Source organism: Cervus elaphus, chromosome 14 (assembly GCF_910594005.1).
Source record: "Cervus elaphus chromosome 14, mCerEla1.1, whole genome shotgun sequence".
NCBI lineage: Eukaryota > Metazoa > Chordata > Mammalia > Artiodactyla > Cervidae > Cervus > Cervus elaphus.
Genome location: NC_057828.1, coordinates 51,177,799 through 51,194,362, shown reverse-complemented (window position 1 = coordinate 51,194,362; position 16,564 = coordinate 51,177,799). Strand labels below are relative to the sequence as shown.

At 53.1% G+C, this 16,564-nt stretch overlaps 1 protein-coding gene and 1 long non-coding RNA gene across 2 annotated transcripts; one reads left to right on the top strand and one right to left on the bottom strand.

Moving 5' to 3' along the window:
- On the bottom strand, positions 1 to 5,848 carry C14H1orf174 (chromosome 14 C1orf174 homolog). Its single transcript, XM_043923025.1, has 4 exons — positions 5,681 to 5,848; positions 2,208 to 2,318; positions 1,012 to 1,485; positions 1 to 591 (listed from the first exon to the last, which is right to left on the bottom strand). Exons 1-4 carry the CDS (start codon positions 5,693 to 5,695, stop codon positions 478 to 480), a joined length of 714 nt encoding a protein of 237 aa, XP_043778960.1. The 5' UTR covers positions 5,696 to 5,848; the 3' UTR covers positions 1 to 477.
- LOC122707514 lies at positions 5,720 to 15,919 on the top strand. The gene is made up of 3 exons (XR_006344832.1): positions 5,720 to 5,851; positions 14,652 to 14,777; positions 15,634 to 15,919. It is a non-coding gene; the product is annotated as an uncharacterized LOC122707514 (long non-coding RNA).
- The last annotated feature ends 645 nt before the right edge of the window (positions 15,920 to 16,564 follow it).

Below are 16,564 nucleotides of genomic sequence, written 5' to 3'. Positions count from 1 at the left end.
AACATTTTCAAAATATATTTTATTTCTTTTTCATATGGATGTTGCTAAATGTCCAAGGTAAACATAAACTTTGTGTACAGAAATAAAGGAGAGTTCTTTAAGAACTGGCATTGAATCAGTCATAAGAATGATCAAATTTTGATTATGGAAAATAAACCTGCATGTTATCAAAACTAGAGAGCTTGAGTGAAGAGTTTTCTTGACAGAGATGTCTCTCATTTATGAGAGAAGTTGGCTCAACCCACCACCACGTGTAGAGATGGGAGAAAACACATCACTGTGGAAACAGCAGCTTTATCCCCGAGGTCATTTAGCCCCTGTGCACCAGCCTCCCACAGGGACTGCCCACCTCTGTGGGTCAGTGCCGATTACCAGCACGTCCTCTTGGAGATGTATTTTGAATAAACCCCATAATCTGCAAAAGAATCACTGTCAACAGTACTAGACGTGCAGAAATCAGCCTGTGCCTCTCACCCTCTACGTTTCCGCATCATCGGCGTCATCCTCATCGTCGTCTTTGGCTCTGAAATGCATTTTCCGAAATTCGCGTCTGCTCATGGAAGGGCAGGATGAAGACACTGGCGGGAGGTCCTTGGAGGGCAGAAAACACCTGGCATAAGTCCCCTGGCTCCAGCCCCCACTGTGGGCTCCATTCCCCACTGCATGATGGAGGGAAGGAGAGGGACTGGGTTAAAGGCAGAAGCCAGCCCGGCAAGTGTGGGGAGCTGCCCAGAGAACCACAGGCCACGGCCACGACCGCCCACTGCACAGCGGGGCCCAGACTCACCCGGCGCCAGGCCTGCCTACACCTGTGCTCACCAGGGCATCAGTTCTCAGACTTAGGGGGTGGGGCCCCAAGTCGGCACCTGTTTTGCTCTCTCCTCCCCCGTGACAGTCTTACTGTGTGTGATCCGCACCGAGCAGCATGCACACGTGTGGACCGAGGTCAGGACTGAGTGTGTGGTCTGCTGGGGATGCCCGTCCTGGGTCGGGAGAGAGGCACCGGCTTACCTGCATGAGCTCCACGTTTCCAAAGAAGCGGCTCACAGGCATTGGCTGGTTGCTGTCGTCGTCCAGTAGGGCGCTGCCGTCCATGAGCAGTGGGGCCGCGGGGCCCTGCTCCAGGTCCAGCACCGCCCCGTCCCTAGCGGGACAGCCACCGTTGGACTCTCCTCCCACAGGGGCCGCATGTCTCGGTGGGGGCGGCTCGTCCTCAGTCTCTGCCGGGCTGGCATCGCTCTCGGTTCCGCAGCGCCCTGGGAGGGGACCAGCTGTCCCCCGAGGAGCGGAGCTGCCAGCTTCCTTTCCCAGAAGCGATGCCCCATCCTCGGTCGACACCAAAGATTCGTGTGTACCCGGGGTCTCGGAGGGCGTGGCAGCGCTGTCACTCCCGTGTTTTTGGAGTTCTGACTTCACAAGGTGACCTTTGTCATACTTGAACTTCTTGGACGTCCGCCTGTCGGTGGCTTTGTGTGATGAGGGAGTCTGTCAGGAGAGAACATGCAAGGGGACACCAGACGTGTCTTGGGGTATGAAGCAGATGGCATATAATTAACACGCCTCAACCCTGGAGGCTGGTCGTCCTGCTCCTGGCCAACAGCGTCCCTGCTGGAACCAGAGCTTCGAGGACAGGGTCCTTTCACTGCTCCCAGTGAAGGGGCAGTGTCCAGATGGATGGCTGGGAGAAAGTCCAGACACGCCCAGTGCTGTCCCCTGAAGGGTGTTGTGACAAGTGAAACGACAACCCAAGAACCAGTTTCTGTTTGTCTCTGCTGGGATGTGGGCTCCCAGGAGACAGAGCTCTGTATCCCGGCGCAGGAATGGGACTTGACTCAGGGCAGCTTTAGGGGGCAGTGCCCTGGGAGATACGGGCCGGTGCAGCTGAACCCCAAGCTGTGGCTCAGGGAGCAGCTCCAGGAGCTGGGGCTGCCTGGCTGCCAGACCTGCAAGACCCTGGACGGCAGACATGGGTCTGCCCGCAGTGGGGAGCAGCACAGCCCGTGCCCACGCCACCCAGGCTGCCTGGCGAGGCCGCTGAGCCCACTGCCCTCAGAGGGCAGCACAAGCCCTGAGGTGGGTCCTCCCACGGTCCCAGCACCATGACCTTCATGCTGGTCTGTTGGCCTCGCCCCGGGCTTTCTAATGCAACACGTCCTGTGGGAAGGTGGACACTCCGTCCAGCCCTGTCTCCGAGGGGTGAGGCTCACCTGACATGCTGTCCGGGCAGACGTGGCGACGTGCGTGTCCTGGGCTGAGGCTGACGCAGCTGAGCAGCTCCGGGCTCGGAGGCGCGCAGAGGACCGCACTCCACCTGCCAGCTGGGCCAGACCAGAGGCCAGTCAGAGACCGAGACGGCCCCTCCCGCCCCTAGGTTTTTATTGACCGTGGCAAGACAGCAGCCTGTGTCCTTGCTCAGAAAGTTCTCAAACTTTTACAGGGTGTCTGAGTTCTTGGTAAACAGTGAAAAAAGCAAAAGACACCCCTCCATGCCCCCTCCTTGAAATCTCAGGGGAGGGGTCCCAATCCCATCATCTTGAAGGGGCTCCAGCTGCTGGTGGACAGACCTCAAAGCCGACAAACCACCCCACCGCCATCTCGCTTAGAAAGCAAATTAAGTCTTCTAGTAACAAGGAAGGGATTAATTAAAACAACAAAGCTTACAATCATTTTATTTAAGAGTAACTTTAGGTTTTCAGAAAAGCAGCGAAGATGACAAGGGAGTTCCCGCCCAGGCCTCCCTCAGCTTCCCTTGAGCCAACAACCCACACATCTATCAAAATGAAGATGAGACCGGGCTTTATGCGAGTCTCACCTGCTTCTTCACTAACTGCTTTCTCTGTTCCAGAATGGGGACACTTAAGACACTTAGCAAATACCACACAAAAGCTCAGGTGAGAACGTGAAAGTGAGAGAGGTGGGTGACAGGGAGGAGGGAGTTGTGGAGGGCAAACTAGACAGCCCCCGGTCACAGTGGCCTAGAGTTGGAAGTCACAGACCTGCTGGATGGGGGGCAGCACGTGCCAAAGTGGAGAAGAGAGATCAGAAATCACACAAGCTCCTTGAGAAACCTTTAACAGCAACTTCTCACCCATTCCTGCCCCGCCCCACCACTGCCCCCATCCGCAGAGCCTTAGATATAAGAGATACAGGTTCGATCCCTGGGTTGGGGAGATCCCCTGGAGGAAGGCATGGCAACCCAGTTCAGTATCCTTGCCTGGAGAATCCCACTAGGGGATTGTAAATAGAAAAAATATTGGAGACCCCCATTAAGTTAGCGATTACTCAAGAAAGTGGGCTTGCTTAGCAACAAAAGCATGAGACAGAAGTATAAGACATGTCCCCAAACAATAGTGGTGGCGTGAGCCCCACGTCCTGCCCAGTGAGCTCAGTAAGGTAACGATCCCTAGGATGTGCTCTCTGCACACACAAAACAATAATTTATGGACCTTGCTTGACCATGTAGGGACAAGAAAACCCCCCTGCCCAACCTGGAGAAGGAGCTGATGATGGAAGCATGATGCCTACTCAAGAAAGACCAAGTTCTTCTCCCCGTCCACTTTTCCTTTGATTATGAAACTGTAGCCCACTAAGTTCTCAGGGGGCAGCACCCTTTTCCACCCACTTGTAAACCACACAAGCATCCATTCTAATAATCACTTCTTATCTATCACTTTGCTCTTGCTGAATTCTTTTCTGCACTGAGACATAAAGGACAGCGGTACCAGAGCTCTTTTGAGCCCCAGACACGACACCAATGGGTCTCGCCCTTAAGAATCCAACCTCAAATATATCGATACCGGGTCACGCCGGCTTTCTCAAGGTGAGGTGGGGGGGAAATGGACTGGCCCTCGTGACAGCTGCCATCACCCAAGTGTTGACGCTCAGGTTCTGCTCATGCTGAACAGCCTTAAAGCAGCAACCCCACTTCAGACTCGGGAGAGGACCCTGCTGGGGTCACACACTCATAGGAGCCCCTCTCCCTGCCCTACCACCAGAGTTCCCACATGAAAGCTCTGGCGGCTTGTGGGGGCACTGAGCCAAGACTCTGCGGTCGGTTCTGGGGCATGTTGCTGCGTAGGCTTTCCAGTAGCAGCAAGGCACGTCTAAGTGCTTTCTACATAGTCCTTAAAAATCTTGGGGTGCAACCGCTCCTCAGAGGGCTTGTTACCACTCAGGGTGGGGGTGGGGGAACACAGCACCCAGAGTTGCTATAGTATTTCAAATGTCCAGTTTTCAACAGAAAATTAGGAAGCATGCAAAGAAACAGGAACGCAGACCCAAACACTAGAATAATAGCAGGTAACAGAAACTGCCTGTGACAGTGATCAGATGCAGGATTTATCAGAAAAGAATGTCAAACCAGCCATTTTAAACATATTCAAGAACTAAGAGAAACCATGATTAAAGAAGATTTAATGACATATCAAATAGTTTATCAATAAAAAAATGGACATTATAAAAAAGCCAGATGGGAACTCAAGAGTTGAAAATTACAATAGCTGAAATTAAAAATTCACTGGTGGGTTTGGGGTGGGCGGTGCTCAAGAAGAGATATGGACCAGAAGAATAAGAGAACTTGAAGATAGATTGCTAGGTTACACAAACCAAAAAACAAAGAGAAATAAGGATGAAATAGAATGAAGAGAGCCTCAGAGACCACTAAATGCACCATCATACATGTAACGGGAGTACCCGGAAGAAAAGAATAGAAAAAATATTGGAAAAAATAAGGGCTGAAAACTTCCTAAATTTATTGAAGAACAATGTACAAACCCAGCAATCTCAAATAACTGAATTTCAAGTAGGACAACTACAAAGAGATCTATAATCAGATGCAACACTACAAACGCTTCAAGTCAAGGACTATGGAAGATCTTGCAAGCAGCAAGAGCTCACTCAGTCGTGTCCGACTCTTTCCAGGCTCCTCTTGTCCATGGGATTCTCCAGGCAATGATACTGGAGTGTGTTGCCATTTCCTCCTCTAGGGGATCTTACCCACTCAGGGATGGAACCTGCACCTCCTGCACTGCAGGAGGATTCATGGGAATACCCAAGCGGCGGAGCTAAACAATCCATCACAAGTCAGGGAAGTCAGACTGGGAAAGTGCCATCCACATGGGGTCTTCAGGAGACCCACTTTTGAGTCAAAGGTACAAACAATAAAAACGAGCGCCGACCAGGAGAGCCCAGGTGCGGCTCCCACCCCAGGAGGCCCACCTCCCCAGGCAGGGTGTATCCAGTACCGGGCCCTAGACCGCCCGACGGCAACCAGTACCAGGAGCTAGCGCCCCTCAATTCTCTCCACCCTCCGGGTTGGACCCCTCGTCGTGTGCCCCAACTTGGGCTGACAGACGCCGGGCCGGGCAGCGTCAGAGTATCGGGGGTTTAGACTAGCTCTGGAGAGGGAGCCCCCCCATCTCAGACTTGGTCTGGGAACATCCTTCTCAAAGTCCCCCAGCCGGGGGGGGGGGGGGGTAGGGTACGTGCGTCTGTGTGTCTGGTGTGTGCTTGTGTATAAGGGGAGTCCAAGGGCGTGGCCTGGGAGAACCCCCCCTCCCGGGGGGCGTGGCCTGGAAGACCCCTTCCGGGGGTCGAGACGCAGGCGGAGACCCCTCCCCCTCTCCATCCGAGGCGTCCTGTGGCTCAGCCTCAGCTCCCACGCGGCCTCCGCCCCCCTCACCTTCCGGCTCCTCATGAGTGTGAGCGGCGCGCTGCCGCTCCTAGACCCGCCGCCAAGGCCCCGCGCCCAGACTAATCCTTTCCAGCGGAGAAGAGATCCGGCGGCCCTTGACTCGCGCCGCGCCGTGTGACGCCACCAGAAGACTGGCCAATCACAGCTCGGCGTCCCCAGGTATGTGACCCAACAGAGTCGGCGTTTTACGTATGGGCGGGGAGACGGCCATGTTTGTGAGGGGCTCCTCCCTTGCGGATTCTCCAGCGTCCATGTTTAAATGGGGCGGCGGCCATGATTATAAGGGCCGCCTCCTAGGTAGTTTCTGCGGTCCCCATGTTTAAGTGGGGCGGTGGCGACCAGGTTTGGGGACCCTGGTTGCTGTCCCTAGCCACGTGCGTGGAGGTGGGCGGGAAGGTCCTGCGCGGTGGTCTCTTCCACCCGAGTCGGGCAGCTGATTTTCCCCGGTGCCGGCCCTGTCTTCTGGGCTCCGGGCGCGATGCTACAGTCCCTGGAAGTGGGCCCGCGAGGCCGTCCTCGGCCGTGTTCGCAGTGCCCGCCACCGGGTGCGGGGCGGGCCGGGCCCGGGCTGCACAGCGAGCCCGACCGCGGGGGTTCGGAAGGGGACGGCCTCTCCCGTCGCGAGCGCCGTGGCGGCACCCTCGGGTGGAGCCCCCGGCGCTGGCCCGCACCTCCTGGCGGCGGCCGACAGGCGGAAACCTGCCTTCTGGGTCCCGGGTCTCGGGCGCGGGCGTCGGCGCCACGGGGCCAGGTCCACGGACGAGGCTGAAGTCCGCCGGGTTCTCGGGCTTCAGAGCCGGGAGACACCAGCCTCTGTGCCCGCGGGAGGCTCCTTCCGAGAACCATCCACCTCTTAGGGACGCAGAATAAACGACAGTGCTGTGTACTTTTGTTATTACTCTTTTAACAGGTGAGAACATTTACATCAGGCAGTTTTATCAGAAACATTAGATTTTCCACTTAAAGTGTAAATGTTGAAGTGTGTGCCGCTCGAGGGACCCTCACTCATATGGTTTCCTGGCTCTTCCAAAGGTTTCATGCTGTGCTCTGACGGAATGACCCTCGAAGCCTGGAAATACAGTCGATGCCCGTTTTCAGTACATGAAAAGCAGGGTCCCTCAGGATCCTCCAAAAAGCCGTGCAGACTGTCCCGACTTTAGAAATCTGCCTTTTGTTAATTAGGGAGCCCCTTCCCATAGACTGTAGGTGGAGCTTTGCTTTCGGCAGTGCATCCAGTCCTAGGGTACACACCGCACACACCTGCACAAGCGAACCCACCTGGCCTGTCCATCTTCCTTCCCAGTCCCCTGCTTCTCACTGAGTTGTTCCCCATGGTGCACAGGGAAGGGAAAAAAGACTAATGCAGAGTGGCAGGAAATCCATTTGAAGAGGAAGCTAACATAATCACTGTCAGCTGCTAAGAAAGAAGCAAAGCGATACAGTGTCAAATACCTAACCTGTCCTATTTTCCAGCTTCCCAGATGTCACAGTGGTAGAAATTCCTCCTGCCAATGCAGGAGACACAAGAGATGGGGGTTTGATCCCTAGGTGGGGAAGATCCCTTGGAGAGGGAAATGGCAACCCACTTCAGTGTTCTTGCCTGGGAAATCCCATGGAGTTGCAAAGAGTCAAACAGGACTGAGCATGAATGTCCCATTTTCACTGGAGTGGGTTTCATAATAAGCTAAGTTCTATGGTTTTATTTCGGGCTCCTTAAGCGCTCTGAGTTCTCATTAACCTGGGGTTGATGGTCACAAGCCAGTGTTCGGCTCCAGGTGGTTTATGGTTAATGTCAGTTGAGATGAGCTGTACCACATCCTCTGAGTGTCACCCTGGTTTAACCTCCCAAAGGTGCTCTTGGGCTCTTGTTGCTGACACATTCAGCTCTTCCCTCACCATGCCCCTGCCCCCAGTCTATGAGTGGTACTTCCAGCCACCCAGCAGCAGCTCAGGCCTGACCCTGAGGCCCTTACTGCCCGAGTCCCTCAGTGACCGTTCCTGGTCTCCCTTCTCCTCTTGCCTTGGCAGCCAGAATGGTCATTGATCCATGGTGACCTGCCCCTCAGCTAATGCTCTTCAGCTCTTCCTCGTCGCTTCTAGGATGAAGACCAACAGTCCTAATTGACCTGCATGGCCCAGCACAGTGCCTGGCTCAGTGGCTACTCAATGAGTGTTGGTTGAATAAGTGCACAGAAGGCCCCAGAAGTGGAGGTTGCCCACCGCTGCCCCTCATCTGGATTCATCCAGCTCTGCTGCCCCGTCCCCTCCCACTCTGCTGTGCATCCCACTCCCCTGTCTGACCCTGTCCTGCATGCTCTGTTCTTTCCATCTGGAAAAATTTCTCCCCAGCCCCCACCCATTTGGTCCAGCAAATTCATTCCTTAAATTTCAACTCAGATTCATTATCATGGTTGGGGGACATTACTAAATGTTCCCCTCACACCCCCAAATTAAGTCTGCCAATCAGGTTTTTTTTTTTGGCATGCCATGTGGGCATGTGAGATCTTAGTTCCCCGACCAGGGATTGAACCTGTGCCCTTTGCTTTGGGAACTTGGTGTCTTAACCACTGGACTACCAAGGAAGTCAGTCTGCCAGTTGTTTTTTAGTGTCATGCACTCTTGCTCCAGGACATGGTGCCAGCTGGCTCTGCCCTCTCTTTTGGAGCACCACATGGCACACCGCTGCATTTGCTCACTCCGTGCCTGCTGAGCTCCCGTCGTGGCACCAAGCTGGGCCTGGGGTGGCAGTGATGCGCTCATAAGGAGCCTACCTTTTAGTGTCTTGGCCCCGCAGGGGGTTGGGCACTGGTGGAGTAATCACCCAAGGACCCATAAGTCTGTGTTGGAGCAAGAGGCCACGGGGAGAAGCCACACAGGGGCAGCAGCTGGGATGTCAGACCCACAAGGGGTCAGATAAGGTTCCTTGGAGAGTGGGAGTGGACCAGGAGTCACCTCTTTCTCCAGGACCCAAGCCCCTTTCAGGTTCCCGAGGAGTCATGTAGGAGCTGTCTCCTGGGCAGAGGGTCACCCTTCCTGAGGTTCTGCCCTGGCGGAGGAGCAGTGCTTGGACTCTGCTCTCCCCATCGCCCCAGCTGCCATCTCAGGATGTTATCCGTCCTGGAGGGCACACACAACACAGAACCAAAATCGTGCCTCAGAGCCGCCTCCTGGGCTCCTCGGTGGTCTTGGTCTCTCCTTTTCTTGCTCAACAGCTGTACCCACTGCCCTTTCGGGGTTAGGGGCCCTGAGAGGCGTGCCTTAAGATGGCAGGATGCTGGTGGTTGGTCCCCCAGGTGGATTGCAAGCTCCCTGCAGGCAGGGACTGTGTCCTGCTCACAACGACATCCTAGGACCCTGGCCTGTGGCTGGGACGTGCTCTCGGGGACTCGGGAAGCACTGGACAAAAGATGGATGGTGGTGATGACACATCAGAAGAAGCTGAGGATGGAAGATTCCAAGGAAGCTTTGTCTCCTGACCGAAGACAGAGTCTCACTGCTGAGACACCTCTGTGTCCACAGCTCAGTGTCTGCATTTTATGAACACCACAGGGCAGGCGAGAAATCAGAAGAGAATTTTCCACCGATTAGCAGTCCGTCGGTTCATTAACTGAGGCCACCCCTAATCTGGAGTGTGTCTAGTTACTCCCAGCAGATGCTGGCCTATATGATGAGTGATTGACTCTGATACCCTGACCCTTTATATTTAAAAGAAGGATGAAAAAAAAAAAGCTCTCCGTAGGTCGTGGAGCAGCAAGAATTCATTCGTTCCTGGAGGGATTGAAGCACAGTGCAGCCACTGGAAAACAGCTGGGCAGGTTCCAACAAACCCAGACAGAGTCTTAGCATCCAACCCAGCAACCATGCTCCTTGGTAGTTATCCAAAGGAGCTGAAAGCCTGTGTCCACACTCAGCCTGCACACGATGTTTATGTTAGCTTTATTCACAATCGCTAAAACCGGGAAGCAACCAAGATGTCCTTCGAGAGGTGAATGGATAATAAACTACAGTGCATCCAGACAATGGAGTATTATTTAGTGTTTAAAAAGAAATGCGCTCCCAAGCCTTGAAAAGACAAGGAGTACCCTTAAATGCATTTTACCAAGTGAAAGAAGCCAATCTGAAAAGGCTGCATACTGTGTGGTTCCAACAATATAACATTTTTCTGGAAAAGGCAAAACTATGGAGACAGTAAAAAGATGAGTGGTTGCCAGGGGCTTGGGGAGGGGACAGATGAGTAGGCAGAGCATAGAGTATTTTTAGAATTCTGAAAATACTCTGTACAATATCATCATGATGGCTGCATGTCATTATGAAAAAAAAGTGAAAAATGTTAGTTGCTCAGTCGTGTCTGACTCTTTGTGACCCCATGGACTTTGTAGCCTGCAGGCTCTGCTGTCCATGGAATTCTCCAGGCTAGAATATTGACTGGGTAACCATTTCCTTCTCCAGGGGATCTTTTTGACCCAGGGATTGAATCCACATTTCCTGCTTTGCAGGCAGATTCTTTACCATCTGAGCCACCAGGGCAGCCTGTATCATTATGAAAGTGGAAGTCGCTCAGTCATGTACGACTCTATGACCACATGAACTCTGTAGCCCGTCAGGCTCCTCTGTCCATGGAATTCTCCAGGCCAGAATACTGGAGTGGCTTGCTGTTCCCTTCTCCAGAGGATCTTCCTAACCCAGGGATTGAACCCAGGTCTCCTGCACTGGAGGTAGATTTTTTTTTTTTTTTTTACCATCTGAGACACCAGGAAGCCCAAGAATACTGGAGTGGGTAACCTGTCTCTTCTCCAGGGGATCTTTCTGACCCAGGGATTGAATCCTTGTCTCCTGCATTGCAGGCTGATTCTTTACCAGCTGAACCACTAGGGAACCCCGTTATCATTATAAACTTGCCCAAATCCGTAGAATGTACAGCACTGAGAGTGAGGCCTAATGTAAACTGTAGACTTTGGGTGATAATGACATGTCAGCCCAGCTTCATGTATTGTAAAAAATGCATCCCTCAGGTGGGGATGCTGATGGTGGGAGGTACGTGGAAAATCTCTGTGCTTTCCCCTCAATTTTTCTGTGAGCCTAAAACTTCTGTTTTAAAAGCCTACAAAGGAAAAAAAATGTGATAAATTTCAGCAGTGATTAGAAAAAAGAAAAAGCTCACAGCCTGATTTTTAATGTTTTGATTGACCTGAAAGATAGCTTCCTTAGTAGCTTATCTCTCCTGCCTGACTCAGTTGAACAATCACAGTGCTACAGCTGTGCAGCCGTCTAATTCCTTGAATAAGTCAATCACATGCAAATTTACCAAGGTCCTACCAGGCACCAGACATCTTCAGGACACGAAGGTTGCAAGGAGGTGCAGGCTCAGAGCCCCGCAGGGCTCACAAGAGGTGCACATACCTCCTGTGAGCCGAGAAAGTGCCAATAAGTTCCAAAGGACCACTAGTGTTGTGCAGAAAACAGTCTCTGTGGAGGGAGGATGGTCAGGGAAGGCTTTCTGGAGGAGGTGATGCTGGATGCAAAGAGCCAACTCATTGGAAAAGACTCTGATGCTGGGAAAGACTGAGGACAGGAGGAGGAGGGGATGACAGAGGATGAGATAGTTGGATGGCATCACTGACTCAATGGACATGAGTTTGAGCAAGCTCCTGGAGACGGTGAAGGACAGGGAAGCCTGGCGTGCTATACTCCACAGGGTTGCAAAGAGTCAGACACGACTGAGCGACTGAACAACAATCTGTGGGTGTGGGAGCCCAGGGCTGCCCTACACAAGGTCTCGCTGGTAGTTAAATATCGGTGCAGCTTCCATCAGCTGCTTTGCAGGCTAATCAAACAGTCTGTGACATTAAAGCCTTTGAGAATAATAGGTCATTTTCTGCTTCAAATCCCCTACAAACTACTGGGAAGAGGGGTCAACGGTGGGTCTGTTACACACGTTCACATTTCAGCAAATTCAGGATCCACGGAGAGACCTGTGTGAGGGCGCCCTCCCCCAGCTAACGGCTGTTCCCCACTTCTCTTTGCCTCCCTGACGGGAAACTTGGAGGCGTCCTTATTCAGAATTTCTTGATCTTGCTTTTCCTTGTTCACTTGGCTTTCCATGCTGGGCTTCTGTCTTTTATCTTCAATTAATCATGTGTGTGTTCTAAAAAAAAATCTAACTGCTTCTGTTTTTACTGCTAGCAACTCTGAATCGTCTTAGGAAGTAGTCAGGATGTAAATGTATATGAGGCAAAATCCTCCTGATGCCTTCAGTTGCATTGACATCAAATGACTAGAAATTCACCAGGATCAGCCAGGGCTGGTCCCCGGAGGCCTTCCGGTTGCACTGTAACTGCCATCAGTATCCATTCATTTCATTCATCCAACATTTACAGAGCTCTGTGTGTGTACCACGCTTCAGCACCGTAAGAAATACTGCATCTACGTCACATAGCTCGGCTGACAGTTGTAAGAGGGGGGCTCCTGTGAAGCTTGGGAGCTTGGGATCTCGGGGAACCGCAGACGTTCACTGGAAGCCAGGGCAGAGATACCACCAGGCTGCTCTTTGAGAACCGCTGTGATCCCTGTTTTCCTTGACAACATGTGGAGCACACTCCCTGAGGGTATTAACGGAATCACAATCCAAGTGGGACATTTAGGATTGTATCCTGGCCTGGAAGTTCTGGTTGACTGTGTTGGGACAAAGCTGTTCGCTGGGCACGGGCATCAAAAGTGATCGTGTCCTTTGAGTAAAAGCCCAAGGATTTGCAGAGTCTGGAAAAGGCTAAATTTCCAGTGAGACAGAGAAAGTGCTGTTTTATGAGGACCTTTGGGACAGCAGGAAGAAAGACACAGAGGAGAAAAGGTCTATTCTGAGAGCTCCAGGCCCTCAGGCCAGGGTGGGAGTAGTGGACCTTGGCTCATGGTCACATGCTGGGGATGCTCAGGCCAGGAGGGAAAGTGTGAATTCGTCTCTCGCTGCAGATTTACTCCTGCCTTTCGCTCCCAGGTGTCTTCCATTGCCCTCTCAGCTCGTTTGGCTAAACGTCAGTGACACGTTAGGGATAGCTGCCAAAGGTGTGAATTTGCATTGTTAGCTCAGTGCTTTCTCCCTCCTCGGCTGTGTGCTTGTGTGTGGGCTGAGCGTGGGGTTAATAGGCTTGTAAAGTGCTGAGTTCCGGGCATTGCCTGCATCCCAGCCAGAGCACCACGGGACCCTGCCTTCCTGACATGATATGGGGAAGGCCACCAGGAGAGGCTGGTGGTGACTGCGGTTCTCACTGACATCACATTCTGGTTGGACACGGAGTCCGTTAGCACCAGGAACAGTTGACCTCAAGTCTAGGTCTCAAGGGGCTAAACTTCATCGGAGTCCAGATCCACCAAGTTCCACCTGGGCTGCAGAGAGGTTTTGAGGTGCCACCCCTACCCCTGCTGTCGGGAAGGGTGATGAAGGCCCTCTGAGGGGCAGCAGGGCGATGGGAGTACCCACCTGGGGTGGGGGGGTGGGGGACCCAGACTGCGGTTTGTGAAGCCTTCCTTCCAGATGCCCTCAGCCTCTGGAAAGACTTGAAAGCTATGAATATGCAGGTTTGCTCTCAGCGATGTGGGTGGGGCAGGGAGATTTGGGGCAGGGAGATTTGCGCCAGCAGCTTGGAAACAAGGCAAGGTCTCTGGCATCTCATCTGTTTCCCCATCCCAGTGGCTGGTGGCCAGACTCAAGAGAGGGAGAAACGTACTCCATAGGGGAGGGGGTTAATTCACAGAAACATAACCTGCAATGAGTCTTCAGGGGTCCTAAGGGATGCTGGAAGGGCCCCCACCCCATGCTGGTGAGCGGGGTCTTCCCTGATCTGTGGGCACAAGGAGTACAGTGACACGTGGCCGCCCTGCCCGTATCAGCTGGCTCCTGTGCCCGCAGGAATCCCCATGTCCTTGAAGGGCATCTGCCTCCTCGCGTCCGTGCCCGCGCTGGCGTCCCCGTCATGCTGCTTCCTAAGCATCCAGAGCAGATTCAGGTCCCTGCATTCTGAGACAGCTCAGTGCCGGGTAAGTGTTACCATGTGCAGATTGAAGTGGTGCAGCCAGGGTTACCTGTGGCTCCTGCTCAGCAGCTAGCAGATGTGAGCCGATGTCGTGGACATAACCTTGCTTCTCAGGGGTGCCTCGGCCACGGCTGGCTGGCTGCCCGGTTCTCTGCAGTCTCACCTGTCTCACCCGGGCGTGGGCTCCCCTCCTGCCTAGAGCCAGCCCTCTTTTCAGTCTGGGCGCAAAACAGGAGGGAGAACCTGCTTTGTTGTCTGGTCTCTGAACACGTCTCAGTTTGTGGGGTGCTGGCTCGTGGACAGGGAGCAGCTCAGAAGGTTTGTGCCTTATTGAGTCTTTTATGACTGAACCATCTGGAAATCTGGGAACGTTTCAAGTTAATGCAGTTGGCATGAGCTTAGAGGTGAAAAGGTGGGGATGATCTTTTCTGTTGGAGTTGCCAGTCCCAGGATCGCTGACTTCCGTATTCCAGAAGGCAAATCTGTATCAGATCCGGGTTGGGACAGAAACTCATCTCTGTCCTCCCTTACACAGACACGCACACACACACACACATGGGCACATCCTGGAGAGTTCAGTATGTGTGCATGATCAGTCGTGTCTGACTCTGCCACCTCATGGACTCTACCCAGCCAGGCTCCTCTATCCATGGGATTTCCCAGGCAAGAACACTGGAATAGGTTGCCATGCCCTTTTCCAGGAGATCTTCCCGACCCAGGGATCGAACCCAAGTCTCTCACGGCTCCTGCACTGGCAGGTGGATTCTTTACCACTAGTGCCACCTGGGAAGCCAAAGTCAAAGGACACAAGACCTCATTCAGTTGCAGGTTGGGGGCCCCCAGGACCACCCTGGGGGAGTTGCTGATTCTCCAGAAGGAGTCACAGAGCTCATGAGAGGTATGATCCTCAGGACTCGGTTTCATTTCTTCAGGGAAGGGATGCAGATTGCCATCAGCCAAAGGAGGAGATGCCCAGGTAGAGTCCTGGGAAAATACCTGAGGAGGAGTGCCCTCCCCGTGGTGTGCTCTCCTGCACCTGGATCCCATGCCCTTACTAGGTAGGCCTCCAATCAACTGATTATTGATTGATGATTGATTTCCCACATCATTGGCCTCAGTCTCCACTGATACCCTGAATCACAAGGTTGGTCCTTCTGGCCCAGCCAGCCCCACCCTGAGCCTTCCAGGTGAGCTCTTCCCCACCTACAACACATTGCGAGCTCAGTCGCTTCAGTCATGTCCGACTCTGCGACCTCATGGACTGTAGCCTGCCAAGGTCCTCTGTCCATGGGGATTCTCCAGGCAAGAATACTGGAGTGGGTTGCCATTTCCTTCTCCAGGGGATCTTCCCAACCCAGGGATTGATCCCGAGTCTCTTATGTCTCCTGCATTGGCAGGTGGGTTCTTTACCTCTAGTGCAACCTGGGAAGCCCATTATTGGCCCATTAAGGGTGAACTGAGGCTCCCAGGAAAGCAAAGACACTCCTATCAGGCAAGATATCTTAGGAGTGATTGCCTGGAAGGGGGGGAAAGAGGCCAGATTAAATTCTTTAACACACCCAGGCAGAGCAGGGGGGAAATGAAATAAAATGTTGCTCTGTGGATCTGCAACTCCTCCTTTCATAGACTGGTTGGAAATTTCTTATCTCTTTTTTTCCTGATTTCTGTTGAATTCCCTGGAACGAACGCCTATTGTCTGTATGTACCTGATTACAAAGGAAAAGGTTTTATAGAACACTTTTCCTCTCAGGAAGAAAAAGAGGCACCCTACCCATTTCTCAGTGAGAGATGAATGTTCTTTTGAATAATTTTTAATTTACTAATTTTTTTTTTTGGATGCCATTGCTTCGAGGATGCAATCTTCCAGCAGCGGGGCTCGCAGATAACGATGTTTTAATATTTGTGCTGCTGCAGAGGGCGCCCAGCGATGGCCGTGGCATGATTTGTAAGACAACTCCTGTCATCTCGCCGTGACCACGAAAATGGGACCCCAGGCTGCTCAGTCAGCCTTGTCCCTCCCCACGGCCACCGGGACCGGAGTGAGGCTCCTTTCTATGGCCCGACCCAGAATGACCCCAGCTGCTCATCCAGACCAGAGGCCAGCCTCCCCTGTCTGCTGAGAAGTTAATTATCCATATCCCCAAAGAGATGTTGTTGTCTGCTCTTCATTTTCTGCCTGGAATTTTAAAAAATAATGTATTTTAAGGTCAGTAAAGTTTTGATGGTTCCTTGTACGGCGGCTCCTGAGTCGGTGATTGCTCTGCGTCACCCACAGGGCAGAGCTCCGTCTTTTCTGCTTGAGTTTCTTAGCGATTGGTTCTTAAACTTTGCTGCTAGGATGCTCAGTGTCAGGTACCTCTGATTCTTGGAATTAGTGTCTGAGGCCCCATGGTCCAGGTCGGGTGGGGGGGGTTCCGTCTACCTCTCAAGCCTTCCCACATGGACTGTGTTTGTGCCGTGGACACTGATTTGTGGGGTCAGTGTGCAGCGTCACACCCGAGGCTGGGGCTGGGGTGCTGAGTCAGGCAGGGAGGCCAAGCAGAGGCTGAGTCTTGGCCTCCGATCCTGGGGAGGTCTCATGGGGATGGCAGGGATACGGAGGTGAAGGTATCAGAGGGGCCGGGTGCTCTGCAGACACAGTCCCCCCAACTTCTGACCAGCAAGAGAGCTTCAGCTTTGCAGAGAATAGGGTGTCCACCTGCAACGGCAGCTGACACGGGTTGGGTGGGATGTGCCGGACAGGAGCGGGGCCCCTGCCAGGTCCCCTGTAACAACTGAGTGAATAACCAAGTTGCGTTGACATCAGGGACATTCCAGCACCTGAGCTCCATGCTGATGGGATGGG